The 18,247-nt window shown below is 43.8% G+C and overlaps 1 protein-coding gene across 3 annotated transcripts in view; it reads left to right on the top strand.

Moving 5' to 3' along the window:
* The window catches only part of LOC147673314 (protein unc-13 homolog A-like), a 182,282-nt gene that overhangs the window by 77,748 nt on the left and 86,287 nt on the right, over positions 1-18,247 (top strand). For all 3 annotated transcript variants that reach the window (XM_086947142.1, XM_086947144.1, XM_086947143.1), the window contains exons 23-29: positions 259-348; positions 665-799; positions 1,574-1,707; positions 4,535-4,620; positions 6,738-6,864; positions 16,785-16,881; positions 18,005-18,148. In XM_086947142.1, coding sequence (XP_086803268.1) covers positions 259-348; positions 665-799; positions 1,574-1,707; positions 4,535-4,620; positions 6,738-6,864; positions 16,785-16,881; positions 18,005-18,148 — 813 coding nt within the window. The remainder of the gene's footprint in view (positions 1-258; positions 349-664; positions 800-1,573; positions 1,708-4,534; positions 4,621-6,737; positions 6,865-16,784; positions 16,882-18,004; positions 18,149-18,247) is intronic.

Consider the following 18,247-nt stretch of genomic DNA (forward strand, 5'->3'; position numbering starts at 1 on the left):
GCCACAGGAGTAGCTGTGCTTTACTTTTAAGGAGTATAGTATACCTACACATATGAATGGGCGCATTGTCTCTACATAAAGTGGCATGGATCAGCCTGAGGTGGAGTTACATAAAACGAAGGGTGCCTTGTGAACAGGCCCTCAAGCCACGTAAACGGGGAAATATCAAAGCCGGTTCCTCAAGGAATTTATGTTGGGAACAACACCAAAGTTCTCGCTCCTGCCAGTTACACTCTTGTTTCATTTTCTCTTTTCCAGAATAACTTCCCTGCCAGCAGCCCGGAAAGGCTCCAGGATCTTAAGTCGACGGTGGACCTGCTCACAAGCATCACTTTCTTCAGGATGAAGGTACTATGAGCCACTGGTACCAGAGGCTGGAAAGCATAGGGTTGCGTTCATCTTCAGGTTAGGCCTTTATTCAGATTATGGCAGGCTTTATTCTGTTCCCCTGGTGTTGCGGATAGATGTACTCTGCTTCCCTTGTGGAGTAAAGCCAGCCATATTTGGGAGTTATCCTCCTGGCTTATGAAGATGTTAGTGCCTTTAGAGGAGCCCTTGATCTGCAAGGAGGGGCTAGTTTTGGTCTAACGCAAGTGGCATTCAAGACTATCCTTAATATGTCCATGTTTTCACATGCTCCCCTCTTTCCCATTCCTGTGCACAGGTCCAAGAGCTGCAAAGCCCACCCCGTGCCAGCCAAGTGGTGAAGGACTGTGTGAAAGCCTGCCTCAACTCGACGTACGAGTACATCTTCAACAACTGCCATGAGCTGTACAGCCGGGAGTACCAAACTGACCCTGTGAGTAGGAGCGGCTTGCCTTTACCTAGAAAGGTCTGCACTGCACTGATAACAGTGGTGGCAATACCTGAGTGACAATGTGGCAGACTTCAGTATAACTAGTATTTCTGTACACTCACCCGTATGGTTAGGTTAGCGCCTTTAAAAGGGAGATATTACACTGACTTCCAATACGGATCCTCAAGGATCACAAACTTACACGTTCAAAGATTTGGACGATGAATCCACTTAAACTGCATCTGATAAATGGGTAAATAGACAGATGGGATTTCAGTGGCAGCTCTTCCGCTAAGGCGGAGGAGCGTTGCCCCACTGCTTTTCAGCAGTGTAAAAAAAGAAAAAAGAAAATGATAATAACTTGAGGTTATTGTCATTTTATTTGTTCCTGCCGCAGCTCATGAATGTTTGGCTCGCCGTCATTGGCCGGCCAATCTATCATGCACACTTTGCATGTACTCCACCTAGGCTGCATTACAGCCTAGGTGGACAACAGGCCCAGGCCCCGTCTGAGTGCTGAACCACGGCACTCGGACCAATCACAATGCTGCATTGCAGCTTTGTGATTGGCTTTGGGGTGCCTGGGTGCTTTCCTGCTTCCGCTTCGGCCGCGGAGAGACGACGAGGAGAGACTCCATGGTCAGGTACGTTTATTTTTATGCACACCCAACTGATCCGCCACTCCCACTGTCCCTGATCTGTCCCGGCCACCACTGGCGGGATTGGCTCATAGATAAGTGCCTATTGTGAGTCTACCCTTACATTCCCCTTTCACAGGCAAAGAAAGGAGAAGTGCCTCCCGAGGAGCAAGGGCCCAGCATCAAAAACCTGGATTTCTGGTCGAAACTCATCACGCTCATTGTATCCATCATAGAAGAAGATAAGAATTCATACACACCCTGCCTGAACCAGTAAGTAGGAGGTGCCATGGCTAATAAGATGCCAGTTTAATTTTATGGTTGTGTATTAATACAGAGTACAGTGAAAACAAAATAAATGTTATGTGCATGCCTAATGCAAGCACTGCCAAAACACAATAGTACTAAAGACTTGTTACAACTTTTTATGCAGGACAAAGTATTTTGTGGCATCGTTAACAGACTTGAATTAACTGAGTCTTGAAAAAGTGCTCCGCTTTATCAAGGGTGGTTGGGAGATAGCAGGTTAACATCTCAGACTAAGCCGGAGGTTGGGGAGGGCAGGTTAAAGCACATATTGATTAATAACCATGCATTGTTATTCGATTATTTTAAAATTATAAAAGTATGCTATTCAATCACATGATAAAATCAGAAATACAATAAAATATATAAAAATTACTTTACAAGAATGTACAATTCATATATACAAGAATGTACAATTCATATATACAAGACACCCAGTGGTGTCGAATTGATGATTATTCATTATAGCTTACATATTATACACGATAGTCAGTGATTCAATATAAATTTACAAACAACAGATTTAACTTCATGTGCATTCTGAGTTAGGTGGAGGTATTAATTTCATTTTTTGATATTACATTTTCCAGAGATGTCTTCCCCAATAATCTGTATTTCTTGTTGCGAATGGAAGCTACCAAAAAGTTTGCTACCCCAAACATGACAACTTTTTTACTCTTGGAGATTACAACACACTAAGCAGAGACCAAGTTACCACATAGGGGGATAGCTAAGACTTCATGCAAAGCTGAAAAGTTGGAATGAGTTACCTAGTTTTCTAATTTCCTATCGAGTTGTAAATATCCAAGGGTGTATCCTTGCAACTACTGTAGAATTAAGTTTTGTGGAAATGTGCATTTCCACAGTACACCTTTTATTGCCTATTTTATCCATTAATAAAGGATTTTCGTGGTTGTGAAATCTCCCATAGTTTTCCCTACTAACATGCATACTAGGGTGGCATTTTTTTGATAGCTAGGCATACGTTCACACACTGGGTGTGAAATTTCATTGGGAAGGATCCGGTGGTAGCACAGCGTTACAACCCTGTAGTTCACAACCCTCTTCTGGGTACAGCGGGTTCTCGCTCCATATCTTATCATTAGTAAAGCGTCCGTACTGGCTGACTTTTTTTACCGCCATTCCACCTGTGGACAATGATATCTGCAGTTCATATTCTTATGAATCACAAGTTGGGCTACAAGCACGCATGTGCTGAATGTAGGTTCATGAAAAATGTTGTGCCTATTATTACTGGATACAGTGAAGTGCACACTGTGGACCTGATATCCAGTTAGGTTGAGGGGTATCCCTGGGTTGGATACCGCTCCACCTGAATACAAATGGACAGGTGCCTTGGTTTTTCCAGTTGCAGGAACACCAAACCTGATGTTACCTTCTTGTATATCCAGACAGTAAAAGTGCACATGGCTTTGGTGCAACAGCTGGAAGCCTTGTTCCTGGACCCACCCAAGCTTCTTCTTTGACAGCTCTCCCCTAAGAAAACTATTGTTCCGTTTACCCCTTCTCTAAGCCGCCCTCCGTCCACCCCACCATGCAGTGAAAGTACTCTTATACCCCTCTGAATAGAAACTACCATGCAGAATTCCGCTTAGTAATTCCATAACGCAGTTATTCTGCATTTCAAAGGGGTCTAACATGTAATTGGCATAAATGCATTCGTAAATACAGGCTAGTGACCGTAAATCCAGCCGCTTGGAATTCCACCTAAGCCATAACTTGGGCCTATGGAGTGAATAGCCTTCAGGCAGTGTCTGACCAGTCTGAGCAGTTATGATGAACTCTTATTCTCCCTAGCGTTCCCTCGAACTCCATCCCTGACCCTATAAACAAGGAAGAAAGAACAACAAGAGCCGTGCACTGGGGCAATTTGCTGTATCTTTAGTAGAAACTATACGAGTCATGTTTGGACAGTTTAATGACTTGCAAATATAGAGAAAATCTGTGATATAATTTGCAAACATTCTTGGTCTGTTTCATAGGAATTCTGTGGCTCATATTAGGGAAATCACATGGCCTCTGTTATGGACATATAATGGCTTGTGCTGTAATACATCTCTGGGCTGTAATTAGGAAATTGAAAGGACAGTGTTATGGTGAACTCATACATTGTAATAATTAAATTGTCATTTTTTAAGCTTTTAAGGAGATTGCAATGATGGCCTCCTTGAAATTCCATGGAATGCATGGCATTTTTACCAGGAAATGTTACCTGGATCATAGACAATTAAATTGCGTGCTTTGGCTTTTATACTGGAACTTACCAAGCTATTGGAAATTGCCCACGCTCTCATTGTGTAATTCTCATTTGCATTGCGTAGTGTTGCTTTGTAGCCATGTAGGAAAATACTCCTCATGCTTAAGATCAACCACCCTCACTCTTATATATTTCATCATTTTTGTCTGCTTGTATTCCTTTTCTGAATAATGTCCTTGTTTTCAAAAATCCTCTGTTCAGCTTTGCTTAGTCCTTGCAGACACATGGGCGAGGTGAGAACTCTAGTTTACAGAAGTGTGTTAAATACCCATAAGGAAAATAACAGGCCTAGTGGGCAACCAGTTGAAGTTATAGTTGCTTCTACCATCAGGAGGTTCCAACCTTATGCATTATTCCCATGCCTGTATTATAATGCCTACAATGTGTGTCTTCAGCAGCAGGAGGCCTGAGCATCAGTTGTGGGTTGAAGGCTATTAAACATGATTTTCCCAAAACACCATTAGAATGCAAAAGGGTAATGCTTTGTATAAAGTTATGTTCTCGTTTCCTTCCCAGGTTCCCTCAGGAGTTGAACGTGGGGAAGATCAGCGCCGAAGTCATGTGGAGCCTCTTTGCGCAGGACATGAAATACGCAATGGAAGGTGCGTGCTTAACCCTCTCCGCTCCCATCACAGGTGTTCAATGTAGAGCCTTCTCCAGGTACCTGGTGAAACCAGTTTCACCACACAGAACTGCACTCTTGAAACCCCTTATGTGAAGGTAGGGACAATGTTTAACCTATATTTGATCCTAACCATAAACATTGCAATAAGCAGGCGTGAGAATGCACCTAGATCAGGGATATGCTAAAAGCTCGCTCAATGTATATCCTTCTTCAACTATCCAGTAAACCAGTCACACACCACAAAATTACAGTCTTCCAACATCTTTCGAAGGTGGACATGATAAACATCTGATATTCGACCATAGTCCTAGAAATTACAAAAAGAGTTTGCAAAATGCAGTCTTATGACGGATATTCTAAACACGTGTATAAGTCATCGATAAAGGGTTCTTTAGTCAGGCCCAAAAGATTAAGTGTTTCTCTGCATTACATCTTGTATGGAATCACGTGCTATTGGGATATTTTCCACCATCAAGCTGTAAATCCTTCTGCAAGGAAAGATCATGGAATATGGAATTCCCTTAAGTCAGGGACCCATGAAAAGGTTCTTTTATGCCTTCAGTCGAGTTCTTTTCTCCCATGCTTGTGTGCCATAGTAATGAGGCTCTACTAGTCTCTTGCTCTAGTTATATTCTGACTTCATTTGTAGGGGAATCTCCAGAGAGCGCCATGCCTAATGCAGCCGTGTTCCTGGACTAAGCTGCCATCTTGGCCGCAGGTCTGTGACTGGAATTTCTCAGACCAACAGAATATATTTGTTTTGCCATGTATATTGAGCCAAAGAACAATAGAAATGTCTTAAAGCAATTGAGCACAGTGGTTGGAAGTAAAATCCTGAAATCGATCCAATATGTTCCTCTGGGAAATCAGTAACCACGTGACCCCTTTTCACTGATTTCGTATTCCTTACATATACAGATGTTTTGGATTTTTTTTTTTATAATATCAGATAATCAGATGTTCACATCCTTGAAGGAATATAATGTAGACATCTCAACTGAGTAGTCCATTATTATAAGTCAAGGCACTGTGCATTGCACAGCTCCAAGGCTTCAGATGTATGACATACTGAATAGGTGGGTAGTATGAATGCTTATCAGATGTGATATTGAGATTATAAAGTTTTCTGTGGTTACTGAACTGACCGACAAAGAATGGAGCCAGAATTTCAGTTGAGTTGCCCTGAGAGGAATGATTGCGTGGTCACTGCTATGGAGACAGAGTCACGTGTCCCGCACCCCTGGTGGGCCTTCTGAGAGACCTATAATACCTTTGTTGTCAGAGGCATAAATTTCACATTAGTGCCCATGCTCGATACATTATTCAACATCCAAATACTTATTCACAACCAATGGCATTTTAGCCTGATCTACAAGATTTATGAGTCAAAATCGCTCATTTTTCAACAAACTCAGAAACCAAATACCTGAGACTACAGAGTATACTCTCCATTTGACCAAGACTGTTAATCTAACCTAGGTCGATAATGATTTTCTGATGCAAATAAAAAAAACATGGGGAGGGAAATGGAGGCCCCTCTTCATTCCCTCTCCTCTCTGGCCACCAGATCCCCAAACTGGCTCTTAGCCCATTTGCTACATCTAATCTGTCGGGGAAAACCCCACTTGAAAACTCAGCTTCTTGCATTATATGGATTGTTGCATTTCAGACGAACATTCATCGATGACCTGGCGTTACTCGGTGGAATGGGTCTGGGGCTTGTGGTCACAAGGGCTGATGTGGTTATGGAGTTCTGCTTCATCAGCTGATAATGAAAGTGTCCGCATTTGAAGGATTGATAGGGGAGGTCATCATGGCTCATTCTTGCTGCGGACACTCTCGCTTTTCTCCAATGAAGGAGAGACTCTAATTTTCTCTCTAGACAATAGTGTGGGTGTGTGGCGGGTTCTTGTAAAAGACTAGGGATGAGCGGGGAGTTCCCATGAGTTAGTGTATGTAATTTAAAGGGATTCAAATAATGTTTTTCCTGAATATGATAGAGAAGTCTGCATGAGTCTCTCTTCGCTCCATGGCTCCAGAAAGGAGGTCTTCGATTTCTGATATCTTACTATATCTCTTTGTCTTCCTTCCCAGAGCATGACAAGCACCGTTTGTGCAAGAGTGCTGATTACATGAACCTACACTTCAAGGTGAAGTGGTTATACAACGAGTATGTGAAGGAGCTGCCATCTTTCAAGAGTCGCGTCCCTGAGTACCCAGCGTAAGTGCGTGCTTCACCACTGCAGGTAGACGTCATGAGATCAGACTAGGTGATTTAGGAACACCAGAGTAAAAACACTCATCAGCATCACTAGGACACTTAGAACCACTAGAATAGGACCCAGAACCACCACAGTTGGTCAGCCTTCATCACTAGAATACCTAAGGAAACTAGAGTAGAAGCACTTCATCATCATCATCACTAGGCGGCCTAGAATATAAAAAATATCATCATTACAGGTAGCTTAGGCACATGAGAGTATAAACTCACTTGTCACTATCAAGTGCAGACTTAGAGTTACAGATTAGGAGACCCCAAAGCACCACATTACTATTACTATAAGGTACACAATTGGGATACCTTGGAGAGTACAGTGGAAGATCTAGACACACCAAAAGACCAGTGAGACTCAAAAGCTTATCAAGGGCAAAGTGCTGTACAGATACACACTCGGTGCAAGCTTTACTTAAGCTGCGTGACCTATTTCTGCTTGCCCCTCCCCCCCTCCCCAATGCTGCAGTACACGGGCAGGTGGGGTCAGGAGGAGCAGCTTTCTTCAGTTCCTGCGCCTCTGCCTAAAAGCCCATCTCTGGTGTCCTAGGACCCGAGCCTGTGGAACCGATTATTCTGGGCCTTGGGATATCATGACATGTGTGAGCAGTGGATTAGGTGACCTTGGAGACTGAAGTCAGTAGACAATGGAGCCCGAGAGCAGATAATGAGAACATCTTGGGGCTCCACATTGGAAGCCCAGCACTTTGTAAACCCTTGCTGCCAATAAGATATCGGTTTTCACACCTAATCTTCAGTGTTTCAACTCCCTATGATCCTTCCTTAGTCATCCATCTGTTCCCCGATTGTGTCATAACACTGCAATAAAAAAAAATATCAGTTAATCTCTTTTACTTTATTTTAGTCTTTCTGGCGTCGCCATTTCACAATTTGTGCTGCTTTTCTCTGGCAGACTCTTAAAAGGAGTGCCCCTGTAAAGCTCCAAGTCCACTGCAGCCATGTTCGGTCATGGTCTGACACTGAGCGGGAGGGGATCAATAGTTATTTATTGTTAATTAAAAGGCTGGATGCTGCAGGCACATTGATTCTTAAAGCCACAAGTGATTCCTATCTGGAAACCTGCCTGAATTACAGTCCAGCTCAGCACTCAGCCGGATGCAATCACACAATTGTGAGACTGCGGCAGTCTTCTGCTCCAAGTTTGCAACAGGATGCACTCTGGGAGCTGTAGTCTTGCGTTTCTAATTAATAAGCATGTATGTAAGCCATGCATACTAGACCAATAAAGCTAGCTTTGGGCAAGATCCTAAGTATGAATTGGGCAATTTGTGGAACCTTTCTAGGAAAGGTCAGTGTGGGATAAAAGGTGCTTAAGAAAGGAACCAAAGCTCAGGTGGTTCCCTGTCTAGTGATGGGTGTTCAGCCATTCCATGCTTTTTTAGATTCCAACACTTTGCTTGTGCTGTGCATTTGGTAACTCTGCTGTGCATCGTGGCCACTTGGCCCCATGTCATGTGTGCACGTTCAGCCTGTGGTGGCTTTGTAGACAGCACGTTAGCTTAAAGGCTGCAAGAAGCTTAATTATGTTTGCTGAAAAATAAAAGCGTTTCCCAATGCCACCTTCATGACATGAGCATAGTTCAAAACTATAAACACTGCCTCTTAGAAAAGGCAATTTGGCCTGACTTTAATACCTTCAATAAATATCTCCATCAAAAGTTTATATGGGTGATTAAGGGCTGTGTGGTGAAAGCAGGCTGCATCCCAATTACCAAATGTTTCCTAGGGACACCATCTGCCAACCAAGGCCTCTCTCATTTCACAATCTATTGTGTTGTAGTTTTCACTCATTTCAGTTGTACAGATTTGATGTAATAGTATGTACCCTACAGAGTCAAGATTGAAACAGAAAAGAGGTCCTTAGAAACCGGCCCCGAAATAGCTGATAATTCAGGTGGGAAGCAAGTGTACTTATTTTTGGGAACTAGGACCTATTTTTCATTCAGACATTGACTCAAAACAAGATTGAGAATTGCAGAAAAGGGAGAGAGAACGAGAAAATTAGAATAATTGTGATAAAGCAGGGATGAAAAAGGCAATGGAAGAGACGAGCATGAGATGAAATCTAAGTGGTTAGGCAGCCATGTCATTTGACAACCCCTGCATTCGGCCTCTAAAGAAAAACATTGGCTCCATGCACTTTTACAAATTGAATTCCGGGTAAAGGGGTTCTAGAGTTTTGACCAGGGTGCTGCCTCTCACCAGGCCAAGCGGTGTGGCATTTGTGCAAACACTGTTGCATTATTGTAGGGCTTCTGAAGTTCAAAGCTGTGCTATGTTATGTTGTGCAGATTGTAGAGCACACTATCTCCTGGGAGGGTATCCTGGTGCTGAGTAGGTGTGAGTCTTGGCACACCTAGGACCTAGTAGGACTACTCAAAAAGACTGGTCTTCAGCTTCTTCTGGAATTCAAGAAGTGAGAAGGAAACTCTTATTTGTAGCAGCAGGTCACTCCACGCTTTAGGAGCAATGCAGGAGAAGGCTCGACCACTGGCTCTGGTTTTTTGTATGCGTGGGATTTGTGCAAGTTGGAGTCCAGACGAACAGAGGTGCCTGGAAAGTTTGTAAAAGCAGATGCGATTGTTGATGTATGCTGGGCCATTATGTAGAGCCTTGAAAGTGTGGGTGAGGAGTTTTCATTGTGCTAGTTTGTGATGGGGTGCCATTGGAGCTACCTCAGGTACGGTATGATGTAGGTGCCGATAGGAGGTTGAGAGTGAGTCTTGCCGCTTAGTTATGAATTTTCTGCAGCCCTGTGGTGATAATTTGTTGATCCCAGCATAGAGGGTGTTTCAGTAGTCCAGTTTGCTTGTCACCAAGGCGTGCATGCCTGTTTTCCAGGTGCTGATTGGGAGCCATTAGAAAATCTTCCTCAACATATTCAGGGTTTGGAACCATGAGGTGGTGAGGGCATTGTCTTGGGCATTCATGTTGAGTTTGCAGTCGATGGTGATCCCGGAAATCTTGGCGTGTGCGGTGGGTGTTGGTCCTATGTGGCTACCAGGTAGAGTCCCACTGTTGTGTGCTGTTCCCAAAGATGACAATTTAGGTTTTGCTGGTGTTCATCTTTATTATCACAACAGAAAACACCTGGGGGTCACAGAAAAGGGTGGATCACAAAACCAATGCAACACAAAAGACACCAGTGAGTGAGCTCCGATAGTGAAATGCCGGCCAGACTAAGGCTCAAGAGCAAATGGAGAAATAGTTCCCATCAGAAGCCACACTGTACCGCCCTTTTTCTCATCATCTGGGTTCTCCTTACCCAGGAGACTGAACGGCCGGTCAGATGTTACCGTAACCGATATGTGTGAGATAAGGGTGGTGTATAAAGTACAAAGAATTAAAGTGGCTACTGTAGAGGCAGTGTTGTGGTGGTAAGAGTGTTAAGTGAGGGAAAGATATAAAATTAGGTGATCGGGTGGACGAACAACATTTATTAGTGTCTCCCAATCCCTAAGGTTTAAAAAGCAAGTGTAAGTGCGGGTTCCAAATAATCACCGTACTACATGGTGGTCGACATGTTTCTGCATTGTGTTGAACATAGTTTCAAATGCATTCTTCAGGACCAAAAATATAAAAACACTGCTACTTAGATTAAGGAATTAAGAACAATATCACCTGATCTTCAGGTACATACTCAACCGAATACTGTTGCGTCGCACGATATTTGATCCACACAAAAAGACAAACAAAATACAAGAAAGAACATGAATGTGTCATATTCCCATGATTAATATACTGTGACAACAGGACATTCACATGTATAAGGACAAACATTGCCAATTAGCAGACTCACCCAAATCTGGTGGTTGAGAGGCTTCACCCCACCTGGCCACAGCGCAGGTTTGAGGAGCACCGCTCTACAAAGAATTCATAAGTAATATCTTTAGAGCAAAAGATCAAAGTCTAAAATGAGTTCACATGGTGGCGAAAAGCTTAATATGTCCTTCATACTCCTCATTAAAAATGCGGAGCATCCCACTAATACTCGACTCCATCAATCCAAAAATGGCAGGCCAAGTCAAGGATAGCATGGTCATAGAGAAATAGCTCGTTGTATAAACTACGCTTATCAGCGTGTATGTTCGCTTGTCAGAAAAGAATACCCCACAAGTGTCAGCCTGACCGATTTTAAGCCACATGCTTTCAGTATAAATGCTTAGCATTGGGGACTTCAGGCAGCCAAAATATAGCGCTAGTACTGGCGCGATCGATATCTATATTACAGAAGTGGTAGTGTTTATTGTAATAACCGGGTCAGAGTACCCGTCTCACTAATTATTTGTACACAACGCGCTCGGCGTTTTGGAGCAGGCAGGGAGCGCGATAACTAAACTAGCGCGTTTGGGCGCTGATCTACGTAGTAGCGCGATCGTTATTTAACAGCGCTGTTTCAGTTAGGCTTAGCGCTCAGAGTACCCGTCTCACTAGTTGTTTATTAACAACGCGCTCGGCGTTTTGGAGCAGGCAGGGAGTACTGGAGCGCGATAACTAAACTAGCGCGTTTGGGCGCTGATCTGCTTGGTAGCGCGATCGTTATCTAACAGCGCTGTTTCAGTTAGGCTTCGCGCTTAGAAAGAACTAGCGCTCGCTTACCTAACCGTCGATGTCTCCTGGCAGTCAGCTGTACTGCTTGGGGGGGCACCGACGTCTCTCTAGACAGGACTGATATGCACTTCCTCGTTGTGCATGGAATGATGGCAGTCACATGATTAGGTCACATGACCGCGGGAATGCTGGGAAATGTAGTCCCAACCAGAATTAGTGTGTAATATAGACTATCAATAAAACAAATATATGCACCAATGTATATTTAGGGAAATAAAAAGAGTAATCTATGGCCAGAGGGCGCTTAAGAGGCAGAGCAAGGTAAACTAGCGAAAACCCGTGTAGTTAATTAATTTGAACTACGTGTATTGTATTACAAGTTCATAGGGACATCCAGGGAATAGGTTCATTGAGTCCCTCTTTGTCACTGTTAAGACGGTATACCCACTTCTGTTCTATTTTGAACAGGAACCGGCTGATGTCAGTGCAGGACATGGGTATTTGCGGTTGCTCAAGAACAGTCCAACAGAAATCTTCCGGGCCATGTCCCTTTTCCAAAAAATGCGCGGTGAGGCGGGTGGCTTGTTTTTTACACCGCACCGTGCTTTTGTGTTCCTGTAGTGTAGTGGGGCGTGCAGTGTCTGTCCCCAAACCAGAAAATCCACCGAGGTCGATATTGGGACTAGTCGCCCTTGGACACAGAAGAGATTCACCAACTGCAATAGCAGCAATCTAATATACTTGATAACCTGCCCATGCCCCTTGCGATACGTCGGTATGACGACCCGCAAAATCAGGACAAGACTACAGGAACACAAAAGCACGGTGCGGTGTAAAAAACAAGCCACCCGCCTCACCGCGCATTTTTTGGAAAAGGGACATGGCCCGGAAGATTTCTGTTGGACTGTTCTTGAGCAACCGCAAATACCCATGTCCTGCACTGACATCAGCCGGTTCCTGTTCAAAATAGAACAGAAGTGGGTATACCGTCTTAACAGTGACAAAGAGGGACTCAATGAACCTATTCCCTGGATGTCCCTATGAACTTGTAATACAATACACGTAGTTCAAATTAATTAACTACACGGGTTTTCGCTAGTTTACCTTGCTCTGCCTCTTAAGCGCCCTCTGGCCATAGATTACTCTTTTTATTTCCCTAAATATACATTGGTGCATATATTTGTTTTATTGATAGTCTATATTACACACTAATTCTGGTTGGGACTACATTTCCCAGCATTCCCGCGGTCATGTGACCTAATCATGTGACTGCCATCATTCCATGCACAACGAGGAAGTGCATATCAGTCCTGTCTAGAGAGACGTCGGTGCCCCCCCAAGCAGTACAGCTGACTGCCAGGAGACATCGACGGTTAGGTAAGCGAGCGCTAGTTCTTTCTAAGCGCGAAGCCTAACTGAAACAGCGCTGTTAGATAACGATCGCGCTACCAAGCAGATCAGCGCCCAAACGCGCTAGTTTAGTTATCGCGCTCCAGCACTCCCTGCCTGCTCCAAAACGCTGAGCGCGTTGTTAATAAACAACTAGTGAGACGGGTACTCTGAGCGCTAAGCCTAACTGAAACAGCGCTGTTAAATAACGATCGCGCTACTACGTAGATCAGCGCCCAAACGCGCTAGTTTAGTTATCGCGCTCCCTGCCTGCTCCAAAACGCCGAGCGCGTTGTGTACAAATAATTAGTGAGACGGGTACTCTGACCCGGTTATTACAATAAACACTACCACTTCTGTAATATAGATATCGATCGCGCCAGTACTAGCGCTATATTTTGGCTGCCTGAAGTCCCCAATGCTAAGCATTTATACTGAAAGCATGTGGCTTAAAATCGGTCAGGCTGACACTTGTGGGGTATTCTTTTCTGACAAGCGAACATACACGCTGATAAGCGTAGTTTATACAACGAGCTATTTCTCTATGACCATGCTATCCTTGACTTGGCCTGCCATTTTTGGATTGATGGAGTCGAGTATTAGTGGGATGCTCCGCATTTTTAATGAGGAGTATGAAGGACATATTAAGCTTTTCGCCACCATGTGAACTCATTTTAGACTTTGATCTTTTGCTCTAAAGATATTACTTATGAATTCTTTGTAGAGCGGTGCTCCTCAAACCTGCGCTGTGGCCAGGTGGGGTGAAGCCTCTCAACCACCAGATTTGGGTGAGTCTGCTAATTGGCAATGTTTGTCCTTATACATGTGAATGTCCTGTTGTCACAGTATATTAATCATGGGAATATGACACATTCATGTTCTTTCTTGTATTTTGTTTGTCTTTTTGTGTGGATCAAATATCGTGCGACGCAACAGTATTCGGTTGAGTATGTACCTGAAGATCAGGTGATATTGTTCTTAATTCCTTAATCTAAGTAGCAGTGTTTTTATATTTTTGGTCCTGAAGAATGCATTTGAAACTATGTTCAACACAATGCAGAAACATGTCGACCACCATGTAGTACGGTGATTATTTGGAACCCGCACTTACACTTGCTTTTTAAACCTTAGGGATTGGGAGACACTAATAAATGTTGTTCGTCCACCCGATCACCTAATTTTATATCTTTCCCTCACTTAACACTCTTACCACCACAACACTGCCTCTACAGTAGCCACTTTAATTCTTTGTACTTTATACACCACCCTTATCTCACACATATCGGTTACGGTAACATCTGACCGGCCGTTCAGTCTCCTGGGTAAGGAGAACCCAGATGATGAGAAAAAGGGCGGTACAGTGTGGCTTCTGATGGGAACTATTTCTCCATTTGCTCTTGAGCCTTAGTCTGGCCGGCATTTCACTATCGGAGCTCACTCACTGGTGTCTTTTGTGTTGCATTGGTTTTGTGATCCACCCTTTTCTGTGACCCCCAGGTGTTTTCTGTTGTGATAATACTGTATTTTGGGGCATGCACCTGGTCAGTCGGTAAACTCGCCCTTAGACCCTACTCTCATTGTTTGTTGTGTAGGTGTTCATCTTTATACAGTTGATCTTCATCAGTGAGCAATTTCAGTGATGCAGGCATTGAGCTTGATCCAGGTACTGGGCGTCTTGTCAGTGAAGGAGAGAATGAGTTGCCTGTCGTCTATTTAGGGGAGGACTTTGATATTGTGAGAACAGATGATGCTAGCGGGAGGGATCATGAATGCGTTGAAGAGGGTCGGGCTCAGGGAGGCTCCTTGCAGAACTCTGCAAATGCGAGTGTCCACAGTGTACACTGCCAGGCTGACTGACTGGGTCCTTCCAATCATGAAGAAGCAGATCCATCAGAGTTCATCTCCTTGGATTCCTATGTCATGTTGGTGTTGGATGAGGATGTCATTGGAGACTGTCAAGTGCTGCGGAGAGGTCAAGGAGGATGAGGGCCGCCGTGTCTCCTCTGCCCAGAGTCATGCAGATGTCATCCGTGGCAGTGATGAGGGCAGTTTCCGTGCTGTGGTTGGGTCTGAAACCAGTCTGAGTGGTGTTGAGTAGTTGGTGGGTGTTGTGGTATTTGGTGAGGCATCGGTTGATGATTTTCTCTAAGACCTAGGCTGGGAATGGTTGCACGGAGATCATTCTGTAGTTGGCAAGCGTGATGGATTGTTCAGCAATGAGAGGACCGTTGCTTGTTTCCAAGCATCTGGGTTGGTCGTGTAAGAGGTGGTGGCATTCAGAATGGGTGTGATCATGGCGCTGACGGATAGCAGTTCTCTGGAGTAGCCGTGGTGGTAGCAGGGGTCCAGTGGGTCCCCTGAGTGGATGGACTTCATGGTGGTGGAGGTTTCTTCTGGGTTGTTGATAAGCCGTACAGTAAATATTAGACCTGATTAGATTAACTCAGACATGGAGGGAAGAGCAGAGGAAAAGCTTTCACCACAGTAGATTCTTTTCTATGACTATCAAGGGGGAAAAAGTCAAACATGAGGAGCGCCATTGAGTTGCATCATGGTAGTAATATTCATAACAAAGATGGCTCAAAATGGCTGTTTTCCCAGTGTGTTCTCTTTTTCCTGCTACTAAGTGTTTCTATAAATTGTGGTGACGGGTAATAGCTTCAGATATCTTATCGTATCAGAGCTGACTCGAGTGTCACCAACTTTCAAAAAGAACTTTGAGGGGCACCTTGAGCGAGGTATAGATTTTAGTGCCCAGTCTGAAATCTGAATGGAACCATATGTTTTTCACTATCAGGGCTGCAAAAAAAAAGCAGTCTGTATAATTTAGATTTAGAGACAGTGAAAAATGGTGGAAAGCGGTAAGGGTCCTCTGCTAAAAAAAGACCAGTCATTGCTCCCTAGTATTCTACCACTACATCATGACAGCAGATGCCGCATCAGTCGAGTCTCCTCTCACTTCTCCTCTTGGTCCCGCACCAGCTGTTGAAGACACTCCAGAAATTCTGGAGTCCATTTCTGGCGACACAAGCACTGTGAAAGGCCACCTTACAAATGATGGTGGACTTGCACTAAACTGGACTCCAAGTGTCCAGGAAATGCTTGAAAGCATACCTGTATATCAAGGACACTTGAAATGTAGCTACCAACAAGTACCTCCACCCTTTGGGGCAGTGCGTATGCCTGTGGACATAGCACTGTGCCACACAAGCGAGGTAGCATCCTGATTTTCCCCCAAAGTGTCTGCCTCTGAAACCACAACGAACAAATCTTGGTGGGGCGGATTTTCCTCCACATGTGTTGTAAAGCTGGTGCCTCAGCCACACTGTTGGATGTGAAATTCTCTGCATCGCCTCAGACTTGGGCCTTGTGATTCCCCCAAGCACTGCTCCTGGAGGTGCAGTGAAGGAATGAAAATAAAATAAAGTAATTGTGGAAATAATTGTCATACTCCTTGAGAATATTCCATAAAGACTTTATGAAACATAACTTCAAGAACAGTGGTAAATAATATTCGAATAATTCTGTCTCTTTAAAATGCACTGTGCGTGTTAAATATTTTATAATGTTATTTTTTTGTACAAAGACAAAAAAACATTTCCCCTACATTTTAGAGTAAAGTACAATGTGACCCTGCAATGGCCTCTTTGCTAGTGAGTGGGTGGCCTCAAGAGACCTGTAGGCTTGGGAAATCAGTCACATGTTAGGTGAGCCTGATGTGTTTGCTGATGTTTCCAACACTACCAGCCTTTGAGAGGTACTAGTGTATTTGGGAACCTACCAATTTCTTGAATGTCTAGCCAGCCTAGTTTATGGTGGGCGTCAGTCTTTGTCTTACTGCGTGCAATCTGTTGTCGCACCCCATTTGATTTATAGATATTCTTTCTTTCTTCCATTTTTACCTCCAGGTGGTTTGAGCCTTTTGTCATCCAGTGGCTGGACGAGAATGAGGAGGTCTCCAGAGATTTCCTACATGGAGCACTGGAACGGGACAAAAAAGACGGGGTAGGGCTTTGTGCATGTTTATTTATAGGCTCAAAGAGGCCTTATGGCTGCCTTACTACCTATTCCAGCTGTTTTCATGACTTCATGGCTCTTATTTGTATGAGGTTCACACATTCTGCATTTATATACATTTGGACTCATAGACTCCTGGTTGTAATTTCTGTGTATTTTGTCCTCACTTCTGCTATGTACATTCCATTGCCCTCTAATATTATCCCCTCGCATATATTCCATCTCCCTAAAACATGACCACCTTGCCTTAGCTTAAATCTCCCTAAAACATGTCCTCAGTCCCTTCTGTTCCATTTCCTTTAGACATGACCTCCTCTCTTACTATTCTATCTCACTTTGACATTCCCTTGTCTCCTCATATTAAATATCTCTAAAAAGTGTACCTCTCCCTATATTCCATCTCTGTTAGGCATGGCATTCTGTCTGTACCCGTCATCACCCTTAGGCATGTCATCTATTTGCATATTCCATCTTCCTGAAGCATGGTCTTCTCTCTGTGACTTTTATCACCCTTACGCATTACTTCCTCTTTCTATTCCATCACACTTCGGCATGTCTTTCTAGCTGCACATTCCATCTTTCTTAAGATTGACCGGCTCTCCTTACATTCCATTTCCATTAGACATGACTTTCTCTCCTTACATTCCACTTCCATTAAACATGACCATCTCTCTGTATTTTCCATCTTCACAGACATGATCTCCTCTCCCTACATTCCACTCCTGTACACATAGCTGTGCCATCTTTCCATTCAATCTCCATTTACCTTAAGCATAACCTCATCCCCATAAATTCCCTCTCACTTGAGCATGGCCTCACCTTCTTACATCAGAGCACCCTTGGGCATGAACCTTCTTTCATTAAATTCGTTCTCCCATAGGCATGACCTCTTTTCCCTTACATTGCTTCTCCTTTAGACATCTATTCCAAACACTGTATGTACTTGTATGTAATTTCTCTTGACCTTGACATGGCAACTTTCCATCCAACAAAGAACAAAAATCCTTATAAACTGTCTTACCAGCCCACAAACGCTTTGTAAGGAGCTTTGGATGTGTCTGTTCACAATGAACTTTCACCTAGTGCTCACTGTTTCCTTTCCTGGTTACAGTTCCAGCAAACCTCTGAGCATGCTCTGTTCTCCTGCTCCGTGGTTGATGTCTTCTCGCAGCTGAACCAGAGCTTTGAGATTGTGAAGAAGCTGGAGTGTCCTGACCCCCAAATTGTTGGACATTACATGCGAAGATTTGCCAAGGTAGGTGGATTATTTATCTGGGTTCTGCTAATCCTGCATCCCATATCCCGCTGGGATGTGTCCTTGCACGCAGAAGTTGGGTGGTGTATAAGGAATTCA

This window comes from Lissotriton vulgaris, chromosome 12 (assembly GCF_964263255.1).
Source record: "Lissotriton vulgaris chromosome 12, aLisVul1.2, whole genome shotgun sequence".
Taxonomy (NCBI): Eukaryota; Metazoa; Chordata; class Amphibia; order Caudata; family Salamandridae; genus Lissotriton; species Lissotriton vulgaris.